The sequence below is a fragment of the Dreissena polymorpha genome, chromosome 13, assembly GCF_020536995.1.
Source record: "Dreissena polymorpha isolate Duluth1 chromosome 13, UMN_Dpol_1.0, whole genome shotgun sequence".
Lineage (NCBI taxonomy): Eukaryota > Metazoa > Mollusca > Bivalvia > Myida > Dreissenidae > Dreissena > Dreissena polymorpha.
Window position 1 is genome coordinate 22,107,040 of NC_068367.1, and position 16,411 is coordinate 22,123,450.

Sequence of the window (16,411 nt, forward strand, 5' to 3'; positions counted from 1 at the left end):
AACACTTCATTAAACATTTCATATACTTCAGTACACTTAAAGACTCGTCTTCTGTCAAACTTATATAATACATCAATATGTATCCCACTATGATCTTTGATTGGTCCACGAATACTAAAATTTACGACTTGTGTAAATAATATGTAAATTATTGTAATACATCTATACAGTACAGTCATTATAAAACGTCAACCTGACATCAATGTACATCCAGTAAGACAGAAGTTATTTCATTCCCGCATCTAGCGTGCGACCAGCAGCTCACCAGTGACTCGAGGTCCGTACTCGACTCCCAATTCACTGCGTCATCATCTGCCGCTACCTACGGTCCTGCCATGGCCCGTCTCGACGGCCCGAGCGGCTGGAAAGCCAACGCAGGCGACGCTAAACCATGGCTGCAGATCAACTTTGGCGAGGCCGTAAACTTTGCTGGTTTGATCACTCAAGGCGTAAAGGTAATTGTTTGATTCAAACTTTTCCCATCGGTAACCTTTACTGTAGGTAAATTGTAACCACCTGCTTTTTAGTGGTATCCATAAAGATCTGAACAGATTTCCATTTCTATTTCTTTGTTCATGCAAATTCATCCTATTTCCAATATAAATGTACTTTTTAGATTATGTTTTGGTGTAAAGGGTGGGAATAATAATAATTATTTTTTCAAAACATACAACGTATATGATAAAACGGATATTTTAATCGATCATCTTCACGTGGTTTGTTATGACACCACGGGGTTTATTATGACAGCAGAAAATTCTTAAAAGTCTTTCTCGGAACCACAATCGTGAAACATCTCCGGAATCCTCCGTAAGATTGATGTATGCAATAAATCGTCTGCTGATCCAGAGTCTCGGAAACAGTCAAATCTGTTTGCTGATTAATATAATTATTATTAACAGACCTTTTATTTTTCTATTATCCATCCTTTGCTATAAACGTTATTGTTCGTTGATCAAATATCACAAAAAATGCACACGTGTTTTGTATAATATTATGTACGAAAACTGTATTCATTTATCATGGATAATTGTTAATCAGTGAGTACGTCCATGTATGTTGTAGGGCACGCAAGTGTACACGAAGTCATATACGCTGTCCTACAGCTCCGAGTGCAATATCTTCACGGACTATATGGGGCCTGACGGCAAACCAATGGTAAGATCATGGGCCATGACGGCAACCTAGGCCCGTACCCAAATAAACAAAAAATAAAAATAAACGAATAATGTTGGAAGCAATTAGAGATGTGATATGAATAACTAGAATAGTAAAATAAACTACTGGAAATTAAGAGTAATTTATTGAATACGAAAACCCGTATTTCCGAAAATTTTGAGTCACAAAAAATGATAATTTTGCAGAAAATGGGATGTCCGAAAACTTAGAGTAATTACGGTAGATGTATTTGTTTTCAATATATTCAAAAACGAACTATTTGAACCACTAGAAAATATATAAACATTGTTTTAAACAAGATTGTATTTCAACAACACACAACAGGACGTAAGTAAATAAACACTGACAACTAATTTCATCTGTAAACACTTCTTTCTAAACAGCAATACTATCAGTCTATTGTAACCACGGACGTCTTGAAAGACTTTTTGTCAACACTTGCACAATGTGATTATTTTTAACGCTGATATATAAGTAATTTTTTCAACACATGATTCTTTCTGCATTCAGTTGTTTGTGGGCAACACGGACTCCCAGGTAGACTCCACTCACATCCTTCCGGGTCAGGTTGACATGGTCACGTGCGTGCGCATCAATCCCGTCGACTTCAATGTGGCACCGGGCATGCGCGTGGACATCCTTGGCTGCAGAACTAACACTGGTTAATAAACAAAATGTTGTTGGGTTGCTTCGTAATTTAAATTCGACTAGTCGGGCAAAAGGAAGTGTTTGCATGTTTTGGCAAAACGTTCTTTTTATAAATGCCGAATTTATAGAACTGTTTTGTCGCTATCGCTTGCCAGCATGTATTGGATAATCTTGAACAATTGATTACATGCGTTTCCTATTTTAATTAGGTCATATATATATCTTTTGAAGTATGCTATCATTATTGCGGCGGTCATAAACATTGTCATACATAAAAGACGGAGTTAGAAAAAGTAATAATGGCGATTAGTTTGTCATGCAAACAAATCACATGTGCGTTACTAAGTTTTTGATTGACGCTTGGTCTAAACGGTTTTCCAATAATGAGCTTCCCTTTTTTAAGTTTTTTAAATATTCATTTTTCGATTATAGGTATATCGGAGGTTTCCTCCACCACCACGCCGCCGCCCCCTCTCCTCAACATGACAACCACCGTATCTCGCAACATGACAACCTCAATGCCGTACACCTGCACACCTGGCTGGTCCGAGTTTATGAGCATCGACACGCCCTCTGTGCTTCACACGTGGGAGGGACAGGGTCTTGGCGACATCGAGCCGCTCTCAGAGCTCCGGAAGTACTACAGCTTCTGTGCTAATCCTTCGGGAATCCAGTGCCGCGTGCGGGACACGAGGGTGTCGTATACAATGTCTCCTGACTTCGAAACTGAGTGCTCGCTAGAGAAAGGTTTTGTGTGCTTGAACTCGGTTCAGGCACCCATGGCATGCTTAGACTACGAAGTCAGCGTTAACTGCGATTGTGGAAGTAAGTCCGTTTTTGCGAATAGATATTTTATGTTTATAATTCCTTTGTATACTTCGCGTCATTGCATTCTTCTGAAAACATAGATGCCAATTTAAAACGGCGATCCCAATATCGGCAAAGACAGGTTACGGATGACTACATCTGGGCAGTAATGCTATTAAAAACAACAACGAATATATTTGTAGTTTGAAATCTGATCCACTGGAAACTTCAATTGCATTAAAAATAACATAAAAATAATAGGTTTAGCATGTAGCCAATCATAACGTAGTTTAATAACAGGCTATACATTATTTTCTTTAAATTTACAGCATCAACACCAACACCAACGCCAACAACGACGGGCGGAGTGGGCTTCCCCCTTTCCCCAAAACCGTTCTGCGGTTGGACCGATTTCATGAATAGCTACGTCCGAACCGGCGCTAGTAAGGGGGACTACGAAACAATCCACAACCTGCGCATGAAGCACGAGTTCTGCGAGTTTCCCGTGCGCATCGAATGCCGTGAGGTCGGCACACATCGTGACTTCGCAGCGGTCAATCAGGCGGGCGTGACGTGCGATATAAACCACGGTCTGGTATGCGAAGATAAAGGTCAGACTGGCGCCGTGTGTAAAGACTACGAAGTGCGACTCTACTGTATCGACTCTTGTACCGGAACAACCCTTTATCCGCCATTGTACACTGGCCCATCAGCAACCCAGTCACCAGCTGGCGTTACTGGTGGATCACCGACACTTACGCCTCCTACCGGTCTTTCCGGTACTCCGACTGCCTACCCTCCAGGATACACCGGTATAACAGCTACACAGTCGCCACCGGGCGGTTCGGGCGGATCTCCGACTCTGTCGCCTCCTGTCGGTGCCTCCGGTACTCCGACTGCCTATCCACCAGGATACACCGGCATAACAGCTACTCAGTCGCCACCAGGCGGTTCGGGTGGATCACCAACTCTATCGCCTCCGATCGGTGTCTCCGGTACTCCGACTGCCTATCCACCAGGATACACTGGCAAAACAGCTACTCAATCGCCATCCGGCGGTTCGGGCGGATCACCAACTCTATCGCCTCCTGTCGGTGCCTCCGGTACTCCGACTGCCTATCCACCAGGCTACACCGGCATAACAGCTACCCAGTCGCCACCAGGCGGTTCGGGCGGATCACCAACTCTATCGCCTCCTGTCGGCGTCTCCGGTACTCCGACTGCCTATCCACCAGGCTACACCGGCAAAACAGCTACTCAGTCGCCATCAGGCGGTTCGGGCGGATCTCCGACTCTGTCGCCTCCTGTCGGTGCCTCTGGTACTCCGACTGCCTATCCACCAGGCTACACCGGCATAACAGCTACTCAGTCACCACCAGGCGGTTTGGGCGGATCTCCGACTCTGTCGCCTCCTGTCGGTGCCTCTGGTACTCCGACTGCCTATCCACCAGGCTACACCGGCATAACAGCTACCCAGTCGCCACCAGGCGGTTCGGGCGGATCACCAACTCTATCGCCTCCTGTCGGCGTTTCCGGTACTCCGACTGCCTATCCACCAGGCTACACTGGCAAAACAGCTACCCAGTCGCCATCAGGCGGTTCGGGCCTATCTCCGACTCTGTCGCCTCCTGTCGGTGCCTCCGGTACTCCGACTGCCTATCCACCAGGATACACTGGTATAACAGCTACTCAGTCGCCATCAGGCGGATCGGGCGGATCACCAACTCTATCGCCTCCTGTCGGTGCCACCGGCACTCCGACTGCCTATCCACCAGGAAACACCGGCATAACAGCTACTCAGTCGCCACCAGGCGGTTCGGGCGGATCTCCGACTCTATCGCCTCCTGTCGGTGCCTCAGGTACTCCGACTGCCTATCCACCAGGATACACCGGCATAACAGCTACTCAGTCGCCACCAGGCGGTTCGGGCGGATCACCAACTCTATCGCCTCCTTTCGGCGTTTCTGGTACTCCGACTGCCTATCCACCAGGCTACACTGGCAAAACAGCTACCCAGTCGCCATCAGGCGGTTTGGGCGGATCTCCGACTCTGTCGCCTCCTGTCGGTGCCTCCGGTACTCCGACTGTCTATCCACCAGGATACACCGGTATAACAGCTACTCAGTCGCCACCAGGCGGTTCGGGCGGATCACCAACTCTTTCGCCTCCTGTCGGTGCCTCCGGTACTCCGACTGCCTATCCACCAGGCTACACTGGCAAAACAGCTACCCAGTCGCCATCAGGCGGTTCGGGCGGATCTCCGACTCTGTCGCCTCCTGTCGGTGCCTCCGGTACTCCGACTGCCTATCCACCAGGATACACCGGTATAACAGCAACTCAGTCGCCACCAGGCGGTTCGGGCGGATTACCAACTCTATCGCCTCCAGTCGGTGCCTCCGGTACTCCGACTGCCTATCCACCAGGATACACCGGTTTAACAGCTACCCAGTCGCCATCAGGCGGTTCGGGCGGATCACCAACTCTATCGCCTCCTGTCGGTGCATCCGGTACTCCGACTGCCTATCCACCAGGATACACCGGCATAACAGCTACTCAGTCGCCACCAGGCGGTTCGGGCGGATCACCAACTCTATCGCCTCCTGTCGGTGCCTCCGGTACTCCGACTGCCTATCCACCAGGCTACACTGGCAAAACAGCTACTCAATCGCCATCAGGCGGTTCGGGCGGATCACCGACTCTATCGCCTCCTGTCGGTGCCTCCGGTACTCCGACTGCCTATCCACCAAGCTACACTGGTAAAACAGCTACTCAGTCGCCATCAGGCGGCTCGGGTGGATCACCAACTCTATCGCCCCCTGTCGGTGCCTCGGGTACTCCGACTGCCTATCCACCAGGATACACCGGCATAACAGCTACTCAGTCGCCACCAGGCGGTTCGGGCGGATCTCCTACTCTGTCACCTCCTGTCGGTGCTTCCGGTACTCCGACTGCCTATCCACCAGGATACACCGGCATAACAGCTACTCAGTCGCCACCAGGCGGTTCGGGCGGATCACCAACTCTATCGCCTCCTGTCGGCGCCTCCGGTACTCCGACTGCCTATCCACCAGGATACACCGGCATAACAGCTACTCAGTCGCCACCAGGCGGTTCGGGCGGATCACCAACTCTATCGCCTCATGTCGGCGTCTCCGGTACTCCGACTGCCTATCCACCAGGATACACCGGCTTAACAGCTACTCATTCCCCACCAGGCGGTTCTGGCGGAGCACCTACTCTATCTCCCCCTGCCGGTGCTTCCGGTACTCCGACTGCCTATCCACCAGGATACACCGGTATAACAGCGACACAGTCGCCACCAGGCGGTTCGGGGGGATCGCCAACTTTATCGCCACCGGCCTATACTGGTAAACCTACTGCGTATCCACCAGGTTTCAATGCATCTGTACCAACACAGTCGCCATCCGGTGTCCCTGGTGGCTCACCGACACTCATTCCGCCTTCCGGATATTCCGGTCAACCGACGACCACATGGGCAGTTCCTTGGCTCTGTAAGGAAGGCTGGACCGACTGGATCAATATCGGAAATCCATCAATCGCCAAAGGGGACTTTGAATCATACACGAACATACCCGGTAAGTTTTACATGTATGTACGTCAGCGACATTAGATATTAATTTGTATAATCGGTATCATAAGAAACGTGATGGAGTTCTTTTCTGTACTGAAAAATAATAACATTAATAACAATTATGGCCAATGCACTCTAAAAAATTGCTTCCGGAAACAGACAAATAGGAGTCCGTGTTTAATGCTTTGTTAAGACGTTCCATTGTGTTTGCCACAGACACCAGTCTATCCGTTTAGCAAGTTTAACATGAGAAAGATTTTATGATGTTCAGGAAACATAGATTATACACTAGAAAGATAGACACAATTTAATGGATATTTTAGAAAAAAAGTTCACGTGAACGAGGTAAAATCATTTTTTCATGATCAATGTAGATTATACATTGGTGATTATAAAAATGTGCATACGTAAGGTAATAAAAGTTACCGGTATTACATAAAAATAATTTACAAAAGCGAGATAACAATAATTTACACGAGCAAAATATAATAATTTTTAAAAGAAATATATAACGATATTGCATACATGAGTAAGATAGAAATATTTTGCATCAGTAAAATTCTTCACCAGCAATATTGTAAATATCTTTACGGTCATAACGTTCGTATGTACATGTTGCCATAGGCATCACATTGATCAGAGTTCTGCATAAACATGATCTTACGTGAGTAAGTTGAAATGAAAGCGTCGTCCCAGATTTGCGTGTGAAGTCCGCACACGCTAATCAGGAACGACACTTTCCACCTGAATTCGATTGTTGCTAAGAAGAGATTGTTGCTATACACACGATATCGTTAAAGCGGAAAGAGTCGTCCCTGATTAGCCCTGTGCGGACTGCACATGATAATCTGAGACGGCACTTTACGGATATGCAATTAACCCCATTTTCTAAGTGCGCGTCTCATTGTATACCCGCAGGCTACCCTGGGAGCTGCGATGAGTTGATCAAGGCGGACTGCGCGGTGGCTTCCACGGGTCAGCCGTACATGTACTCGGGTCAGGACGTGATCTGCGACCTCCGCGGTCTCCAGTGCGTGCACGGACCCATGCAGACCTGCCTGGACTACAAGATCAGATTCTTCTGTTCATGTAAGATCTCGACTTTAACTTTTTTTATGAGATCTCTCTTGGAAAACGGGGCTAAATCCTGGTATGTTAAGTACATGCATTAGACCCCATTTTCCCAATCCTGGTATGTTAAGTAAATGCATTAGACCCCATTTTCCCAATCCTGGTATGTTAAGTACATGCAAAAGATCCCATTTTCCCAATCCTGGTATGTTAAGTACATGCATAAGATCCCATTTTCCCAATCCTGGTATGTTAAGTACATGCATAAGATCCCATTTTCCCAGAGCGAGGCTCAATATCCTATGTGTTGCAATCGTCTGCACAGAGAAGGCGGTTGCAAGATCTGCTTATTCTGCACATGTGTCGTTGTTTAGCATAAAACTGGGAAATGTTGATAACTGTACAGTGATGATGCCTAAAAAAATCTCGAAACAACATGAAGTTTGAGACATCCGTCATCTATAACCAAAATATATGAAGTAGTGTTTTTTCATTTTTAATTAAGGATTCTAAAGGCACATTTGTGTGAAAACGTGTATACATATACCATGTTTATAGTATTAGGTCGTGTGTCCTAACGCGTTTATAAAATGCATATCAACTGTTACCAGGTCACCCAGAACGAACCATGAGCCCGACAGTAACGATTCCTCACCCAGGTGTTTCCGGTATAACACCGAGCGCTCACGGCTACACTGGCTCCCCGACCATGTCTCCGCCCACGGAGGGAACGGGAAAGCCGACGGTGATTCCTCCGGCGCTGACTGGCACTCCAAACCGGAACTTTTCCTCCGATCTGAATTGCACACAGGGTTGGACGAAGGCCATGTCTGTGAGCACGCCGTCATTTACCGGAGATGATTTGGAAACAATTGCCGACCTTAGGAAGAAACACGCGTTCTGTGGAGATGGAAATATTGTTGCAATAAGGTGATAATTATTCATGTACAGTATTCCGAACAATGATCTTATTCTGCAAATATTCGCGTACTGAAATGATGATTCTTTATATACGTGTTATAATAATGAAAGCTTTAAAACGAGAAACATACCACTATCGGAGACGTTAAATGACAGACACTACAAATGTTCCTTCGTTTAAATTACAACATTGATAAAACAAATGCAGCTTTATGATATGTTTTCTTCTTCAAATAAGGAATTTACTTATTACAAAATTCCATATCTGCTTATCCTAAATTTTTGGTAAAGTAACGGAGCATTTGTGCAAACATTTTACACTCTTTCATTTAGTATATTATTGTTAAGTAGCTCAAATCAATCGACAAGAAAACTTGCAATGTGAGCGAGATGTACAGTGTTAACCCATTTATGCCTAGTGGACTCTCCAATGCTTCTAAATTTGGATCAATTTATTCCAAAATTAGGGATGTCTAGTATATTTATTTCTATATTTAGAATATTTCTGACAGAAATTCATTTAAGCAAACAGCGCAGACCCTGATGAGACGCCGCATCATGCGGCGTCTCATCTGGGTCTACGCTGTTTGCCATGGCCTTTTTTTCTAGACGCTTGGCATAAATGGGTTAAAAAGCTGGCTTAGCTGCAGACTTTCAACAAACTTGGACCTGTTCTTTTGCAGATGCACGGGTCTTATATCTGAGAAGAGCGCAGAGGAGATGGGTCAGAAGGTCACATGTGACGTCTCTCAGGGTCTTCTATGTTACGGCGCCGAACAGGCCGGTGGCAAGTGCGAAGACTACGCGGTGCAGGTGTACTGCGACTGCATGGGTAAGATGGGTAACTGCATTTGTAAAATGGGTAACAAAATTGAAAATAGGGGTTACGAATTTGTAAGATGGGTAACTAAATGGGAAAGAGGGATTATTGCATTTGTAAGACGAATACTAAATGAGAAAGAGGGGTTATTGCATTTGTAAGATGGGTAACTAAACTGGAAAGAGGGATAACTGCATTTGTAAGATGGGTAACTAAATGGGAAAAGGGATTACTGCATTTGTAAGATGGGTTACTGCATTGTAAAATGGGTAACTAAATTGGAAAGAGGGGTTACTGCATTTGTAAGACGGGTTACTGTATGGATACGCTGGGCTTCTGAATGGGTAAGACGGGTTACTGCATAATTGGTAAGATGGGTTGCGCGAAGGTAGACACTAATGAGTTGAAATAAAAGAAGTGTTTGAGCCTCGCTCTGGAAAAACGGGGCTTAATGCATGTGCGTAAAGTATTGTCCCAGATGAGTCTGTGCAGTCCACACGTTTCGCCTTGACTGGATTTTTGTTCATGAGAGACTTACTTGAAACGATAAATTTCATAACAGCAAAAAAGTGTCGTCTCTGATTAGTCTCTGTAGACTGCATCGGCTAATCTTGGACGACACTTTACGCACATGAATCAAGCCATGTTTTCACAGAACCCGGCTCATAGCAAATCGACAATCATGGAAAATCTATTCAAAGATCTATCAATTAACGTGTTTATTGATACATTTTTGAATTTGATATTTATGGACAGGTGATAGGTACCTTTATATTTTTAACAAATAATATGGTCACATTTGTTTTGCTTTCTATAATAGCTTTTAGCATCGAAATATGCAAAATACAAGACCAATAAAGAAATGACATTTGAACCTTTACCAACATATATCCGTCATGCAAACACTGCAGGAATTGTTGTTTATAATCAGCCTCAAATTGTATATCCAGCTCCACCTCAAACCACAACTCTCGAACCGCCCATGCTTCCCGGCGGCGTCCCGACGGCCCGTCCACCCCGATTCCCGCAAGTCACCCCGACGATTGCACCGACGACTCCGGGTCAGTTAACCGTCTCGCCGCGCAAGGAGTGCGACATCCCTATCGGCGTGGCGGACCAGACGGTCATTTCCGGGAGCCAGCTGACGGCGTCCACTGCTTACAATTTCAGTTTCGAGGCCAGTAATGGCCGTCTGATGCAGCAGGCGTCTGGGCCAAACGGCGCAGCCTGGTTGCCAAGGTGACCTTACTTTTGTGTTGGATTTTTTGTAATATTTTTTAAACAGACGTCACATTATTACATAATTCCAAAGTTTTAGAAAACACTAATATAATCGGTGCCTTAATGAAGGGCGCAAGTCTATTTCACAATCCGTTGGTATTTCTTGGTTAGTCCAAATCAAATGTGTCTACTATGCAAACGAACCTATCAGAGTGTAAACTGTATGATATACGTATCGTTTGTTTCGTCAACAAGAGATCATGACGGTAAAAATTTAATCGTTGGCAAAAAAGTGTGTATCAAATTTTACAAGCATCGCCATCAAAAAGCTACGAATGTACATTGTAATTATGTTCAATAAAAACTCTTTGCTTGCAGATTTAACGACAAGCAACAGTTCATCCAGGTCGATCTCGGTTCACTCGAGCAGATCGCTGGCCTCATCACACAGGGCCGACCCGACACCGACCAGTGGGTTGAGTCCTTCTTCGTGGAGACGAGCATCGACGGCACGCACTGGTACAAGTACGCCGACATGGGCTCTAAGAAAGAGTACACGCTGTTCGCCGGAAACTTCGACCGCTCCACGCAGGTTCGCACCATGTTCGACCGGGAAATCGACGCGCGGTTCGTAAGGATCGTACCTCAGTCCTGGTACCAATGGATCGCGCTCCGCTTCGAGATCTTGTCATGCTACGGGCGACACTCCACTCTAGCGCCCGGGATGCAAACCGGTGGCTCACCGACCTTGCCTCCTGGAAGCGTGCCGACGAACATTCCGACATTGATACCGCCCGTTGGAACAGGCGCACCCACGCCAGCTCCTCGTATGTACTTCTTGATTACATACTTAAATGATATGTTATATAAGTTGATAACATTTTATATAGCATCTGTCTATTCGATTTAACAATAGCGTCAGTGGTTAATATTCAACTGATCCATGGCATTTTATGACAATACTATGAGTTAATATTCATTGACGGTGTTTATTCAAAAGCGCTCAAAGTTAAACTCGTAGATTGAATTTTTACAACTGGCCACACAACAGCCCCCTTCGTGTATTACAGTCTGCCTGGAACCAATGGGCGTGGACAACGCGCTTTTGTTGCGTGACGGGCAGCTGACCGCCAGTTCCGGTCTTGACACGATGCATGGCGCCGCCGCCGGTCGCCTCTACAACCAGTTCTCAGGATGGGCACCAGCGTAAGCATCGACATACTGATCACCAGTCGTACTGAACACTAGGCATACTGATCACCAGTCGCACTGACCACTAGGCATACTGATCACCAGTCGTACTGACCATTAGGCATACTGATCACCAGTCGTATTGACCACTAGGCATACTGATCACCAGTCGTACTGAACACTAGGCATACTGATCACCAGTCGTACTGACCACTAGGCATACTGATCACCAGTCGTACTGACCACTAGGCATACTGATCACCAGTCGTACTGACCACTAGGCATACTGATCACCAGTCGTATTGACCATTAGGCATACTGATCACCAGTCGTACTGACCACTAGGCATACTGATCACCAGTCGTACTGAACACTAGGCATACTGATCACCAGTCGTACTGACCACTAGGCATACTGATCACCAGTCGTACTGAACACTAGGCATACTGATCACCAGTCGTACTGACCACTAGGCATACTGAACACCAGTCGCACTGACCACTAGGCATACTGATCACCTATATGGGCATTGATCATCTATATGGGAATTGATTCGCTCTATACTGATCGCTAGTCGCGACAGCATTTGGGGCTATATTCCAATAATAATAATAATAATAATAATAATAATAATAATAATAATAAAATAATAATAATAATATAATAATAAAAATAATAATAATACATCATATTAAAGTAAGTTTTGTGCAAAAGATGGACACTAATTTTGTCACTTGACTTATAAATCTTCACTTTTGCAGAACTTCTTCCGGTAAACAATGGATTCAGGTGGATCTCCTTCAACCGCGTTATATTTCCGGTGTGCTCACGCAAGGACTCCCGGAAGTGGACAAGTGGGCGCGCCAGTACGTGGTCTCGTTCTCCAAGGATGGCTACACGTTCACCACGTACTCCGAGGCCGCCACTGGGGAACCCAAGGTAATGTTCGAGAGTTGTTATTCGGGACTAGAAACCGTTTGCTATTAAAGATCTCGGAATTGGAATTTCACTAATTGCTTGTAACAAACAACTTTTTGTTGAAATATGTACTTTTGTCACGCATCTTTAAGTATACTGACATTCGAGGTCACTTTAGTTATACTGCCAATACATATCTCGTTATTTTAGATGATTTTTTTGTTAATTGAAGGAGAAGCCGGTTGTTTCTAAAATAAAAATACAACAATACTTCTGTTTGAATTAGGAAATCATGAAAAATACTTAAATCCAGGAGGTAATGTAGTGTTACCAAAAAGTAAAATGGCATCTACTCGTTCTTCTAAACGCTATAATTAACGTGACGCCGGAGTATAATGACGACCATTTGTTATTATAAAGATTACCGGTAGGTGAGATCTTAATACGGCCTATTTCTACATGACACATTTAAAAATTCGTTGTTTATTGACCCAAAATAAACGTTAGTCGAATGTTATTGTCATGTTCGAGCATGACAATTTTGGTCTTTCTCTACGGCCTCATAATTTGATGTCGACTCGTCAGAAAAAATATATTGTTTATCGGCTAATAAAAAAAAATCTTAATCCAAAACTATTTCCTAAACAAATTCCTTACAGGTATTTGAGGGCAACTACGACCGGAACTCCATCGTAAAACAGCTGTTCCGCTCAAACGTGGAGGCCCGCTATGTGAGGATAACAGTCGTGGCCGGAAGTTCCTCTGGAATCGGCTTGCGCTTGAACCTCATCGGTTGCTTCAGGTGGGTCTACTACAAGATTTTAAATGCCGTTATATAAAGTTTTTATGTATCGTATTGTGATTTATACAACACTAGTCCATTTATAATGTAAGAAAAGTAAATACATGAAATAAAAGAATCATAATGTCCCATATTTTTGTTTATTGGACTTGAAAAAATGTATGTTGTGGCTTCTTAACCTAAAACTTTTTGTATCAATATCGCCTCATTAAATTTCATAAAGGAATTCATTTTTATGAAAAGTAATATAATGAAAGTAAATAACGAATTGTCGCCTAATAATTGTTTTTGTGTCGATTATGGAAAGGGTGTGCATGCAGTTCAGACAAGCGTTGGTGCTTAAATTTGCTCCGAGTTAATCGCACAAGACCAATTTCCAGACTAACACTATTTCATCAAAATATTCACCAAATCAACCACTTCACGCTTTCTCTCCTTGTAGCGCGGTACCTACACAGGCGCCTACCGGAACCGTAGGTTCGAACACGCCGACCCTCTTGCCCCCTACCGGCACTATCGCCAGTCCGCCCCCTACACAGATCCTTCCAGGTACTATCCATAACAAAATGTGTCTTGTTCTGTGAAAACTGGGCATAATGCATGTGCGTAAAGTGTCGTCCCAGATTAGCCTGTGCAGTCTGCACAGGCTAATCAGGGACGACACTTTCCGCTTAAATGGTATTTTTCGTTTAAAGGAAGTCCCTTCTTACCAAACTCTGGGACGACACTTTACGCACATACATTATGCCCAGTTTTCTCAGAACGCCACACAAATACACTTTTCAGGTTTAATTATAACAAACTGAAGTCAAAAACTCATTTATGTGTAATGCATTTAATCTAAAAGCAAGTTCAGTTTTATTTTTTGGGTAGTCGTTGTCAAGTTCGAGGACGATGACCACGGCTGTCTTAGAATTTTGCAGTTTTAATAAATCATTTATTATAACACTTACGGGATTTCAGACTTGTATCTTTATAAGCAGAGTCGTATGGCGCGTAGCTTTACTAGGCAGCTATAAGCTACATCAACCAGTGTCGTATTGTATATTATTTTGATAGGCATCAACTCTGACGATAACGCTGTACCCAGTTTTCAATCACAATTCACAAGACATATTTTTACCTATTGTAATATACCTGCGCTTCTTCCGTCATAGCTATAAACGATGTAATTGATCAAATAAAGTGTGTATTTCATGTTTCTGATTATGTTATGTCTGACTTTGTTGTACTTGTATAGGCTCTCCGTCCCATATCTCTAACAAGATTTTGCCAAGTCAATGCGCATTCGACGAAAACTCCTATAAAGTACACTGTATAAATGAATATTTTTTATCGGGCTGTCCGGTTGGCCCAATGGTTGGTACACGCGCTTCTCACATAGGCCACCTTGTTCCCCGTGCCCGGCATAATGCTAGTTTTGTTGTTAGTCACCACACGGGAACTTTGGGTTTCTTTTCATGCACTCCGACTTCCCCATCTCCATATCAAAAGACCACATCAAAACATAATTTTTTAGTAACAACCGAATAGCGGGAAAGGGTAGCTATTATTCAAACATTCGTCCCAACTTACGTGAGTAAATTATGCAGGAGTAGTGGAACACACACCAGGCCCACACGTAATGCATGCTCAGGCGTAGAACCCCCCCCCCCCATACATTTCGAACCACACGCACATATATAAAGATGCGCGGCGCTTTTGGGTGGGGGAGGGGGTCAGTAAAGAAGAAATAATATGATTTTAATTATATGTTGTCAATCTCTCATTTGATCATCTTTCCGCAGTGTGCACGATACCGATGGGTATCGGCAATCACTACATAATCGGCGCCTCGCAGATAACTGCCTCCAGCAGTATGGGCATCGATCACCTGAAGAATAAGCGGGAGGCGACGGGAATTAAGCTGCCCTGGACTCCAGAGTACGAGATTTATTCAAATAGAATTGCAGTGTAAAAGCCTTTCTCGGAACTGTTATTTGATTGAGAATCTTAAGTACGATCCGCCTTTACAATCGACCTTCGTTTAATGGACTGTAAAATATCTCTTGTATGTCATGAAATGGTAACTTTACTGTGCATTATTTATCGTCTGATACGAACAAAAATCTCGAAGGTGTTGTACAACTCATCGCATAATATTAGTAGTGCATTTGCATTTGTTATTGTACAACACAATAGTAAGTCATTGTAATTGTAATCCCTAAATGCAGTGCGATTTTAATTAATCTAAGTGAAGTACGGTAGTCGATGTAAAGAAAATTCAACGTTTAACACTCGTCAATGTTCTGATTTGATCATATTAATTGTAATGGCAATAATAACTTGTGAATTTCACACACCTTATAGACAAACAGACGTGAAGCCATGGATTCAAGTGGACTTCCTTGAACCTAAGACCCTCTCAGGCGTGATCACCCTAGGCAGCCCATACAAGGAGGAATGGGTTACATCCTATCAAGTGTTCACAAGCATGGACGGCAAGACGTTCGTGCCTTACTCCGACATAGAGAATGGCACCGTGCCAAAGACGTTCGAAGGGAACACCGACAACACGACAGAGGTGACACGATTGTTCAATCGGAACATCGTTGGCCGCTACATCCGAATCTATCCCATCACTTGGCACGTTCTACCGACGCTGATGTTCGAAATTCTCGGCTGCAATCCGACGGAAGCTGTCAATATGACGACCGTCGCACCAGGCGCCACGGGGGGTTTGACGCCCACGGCGACGCCACCGATAGGCGGCACGAGGACGCCGACGGTTTCTCCACCGGCGCATAGCGCTACGCCGACCCCCAAATTCGGTGAAACCGTAGCACCTCCAACTCAGCCCTTCATTTCCCCACCTAAAGGTACGCGCGCGCAACTTAAGTTCATTGTTGATAGCCAAAAGGGCTATACTTTTTAAATCATTTTAGATTTACGAAACTTAAAATGAACAGATCTTTTTTAAAGTATTACATGGAAGGAAAATATATATTATCAACACAAGCATAGAATGCAATGTGTAAATTTAGCTAACATTTTGCAAATCAGTACAGCCGTGTGTATTTAAAAAAGTGGGAAAAGGTGAAATATAACATTTTATTTGATTTCACATTTTAGGTTTGGAACCTTTTAAGTTTGTTGACGATTCATTTGAAAATTGATAAATTATCATATTTCAATAATGTTTACCTATTGTGCCTTAGTTAATACAAAGCCATAAGCCAACATAAAGCTGCCAAAGTTAAAC

The 16,411-nt window shown here is 44.3% G+C and overlaps 1 protein-coding gene across 42 annotated transcripts in view; it reads left to right on the forward strand.

Moving 5' to 3' along the window:
- Nucleotides 1-16,411, forward strand: part of LOC127856485 (mucin-5AC-like) — an 81,358-nt gene that overhangs the window by 26,643 nt on the left and 38,304 nt on the right. For 40 of the 42 annotated variants that reach the window (XM_052392701.1, XM_052392703.1, XM_052392724.1 and 37 more), the window contains exons 32-49: nt 247-455; nt 1,066-1,158; nt 1,690-1,840; nt 2,260-2,652; nt 2,964-3,611; nt 5,556-5,666; nt 5,991-6,230; nt 7,145-7,315; nt 7,909-8,227; nt 8,902-9,050; nt 9,989-10,277; nt 10,638-11,086; nt 11,330-11,465; nt 12,212-12,389; nt 13,028-13,170; nt 13,613-13,719; nt 14,958-15,093; nt 15,520-16,028. In XM_052392701.1, coding sequence (XP_052248661.1) covers nt 247-455; nt 1,066-1,158; nt 1,690-1,840; nt 2,260-2,652; nt 2,964-3,611; nt 5,556-5,666; nt 5,991-6,230; nt 7,145-7,315; nt 7,909-8,227; nt 8,902-9,050; nt 9,989-10,277; nt 10,638-11,086; nt 11,330-11,465; nt 12,212-12,389; nt 13,028-13,170; nt 13,613-13,719; nt 14,958-15,093; nt 15,520-16,028 — 4,431 coding nt within the window. Of the gene's footprint in view, nt 1-246; nt 456-1,065; nt 1,159-1,689; nt 1,841-2,259; nt 2,653-2,963; nt 3,612-4,493; nt 4,584-5,555; nt 5,667-5,990; nt 6,231-7,144; nt 7,316-7,908; nt 8,228-8,901; nt 9,051-9,988; nt 10,278-10,637; nt 11,087-11,329; nt 11,466-12,211; nt 12,390-13,027; nt 13,171-13,612; nt 13,720-14,957; nt 15,094-15,519; nt 16,029-16,411 lie in introns of all 42 variants that reach the window. The other 2 variants (XM_052392702.1, XM_052392705.1) reach the window with 2 other exon arrangements.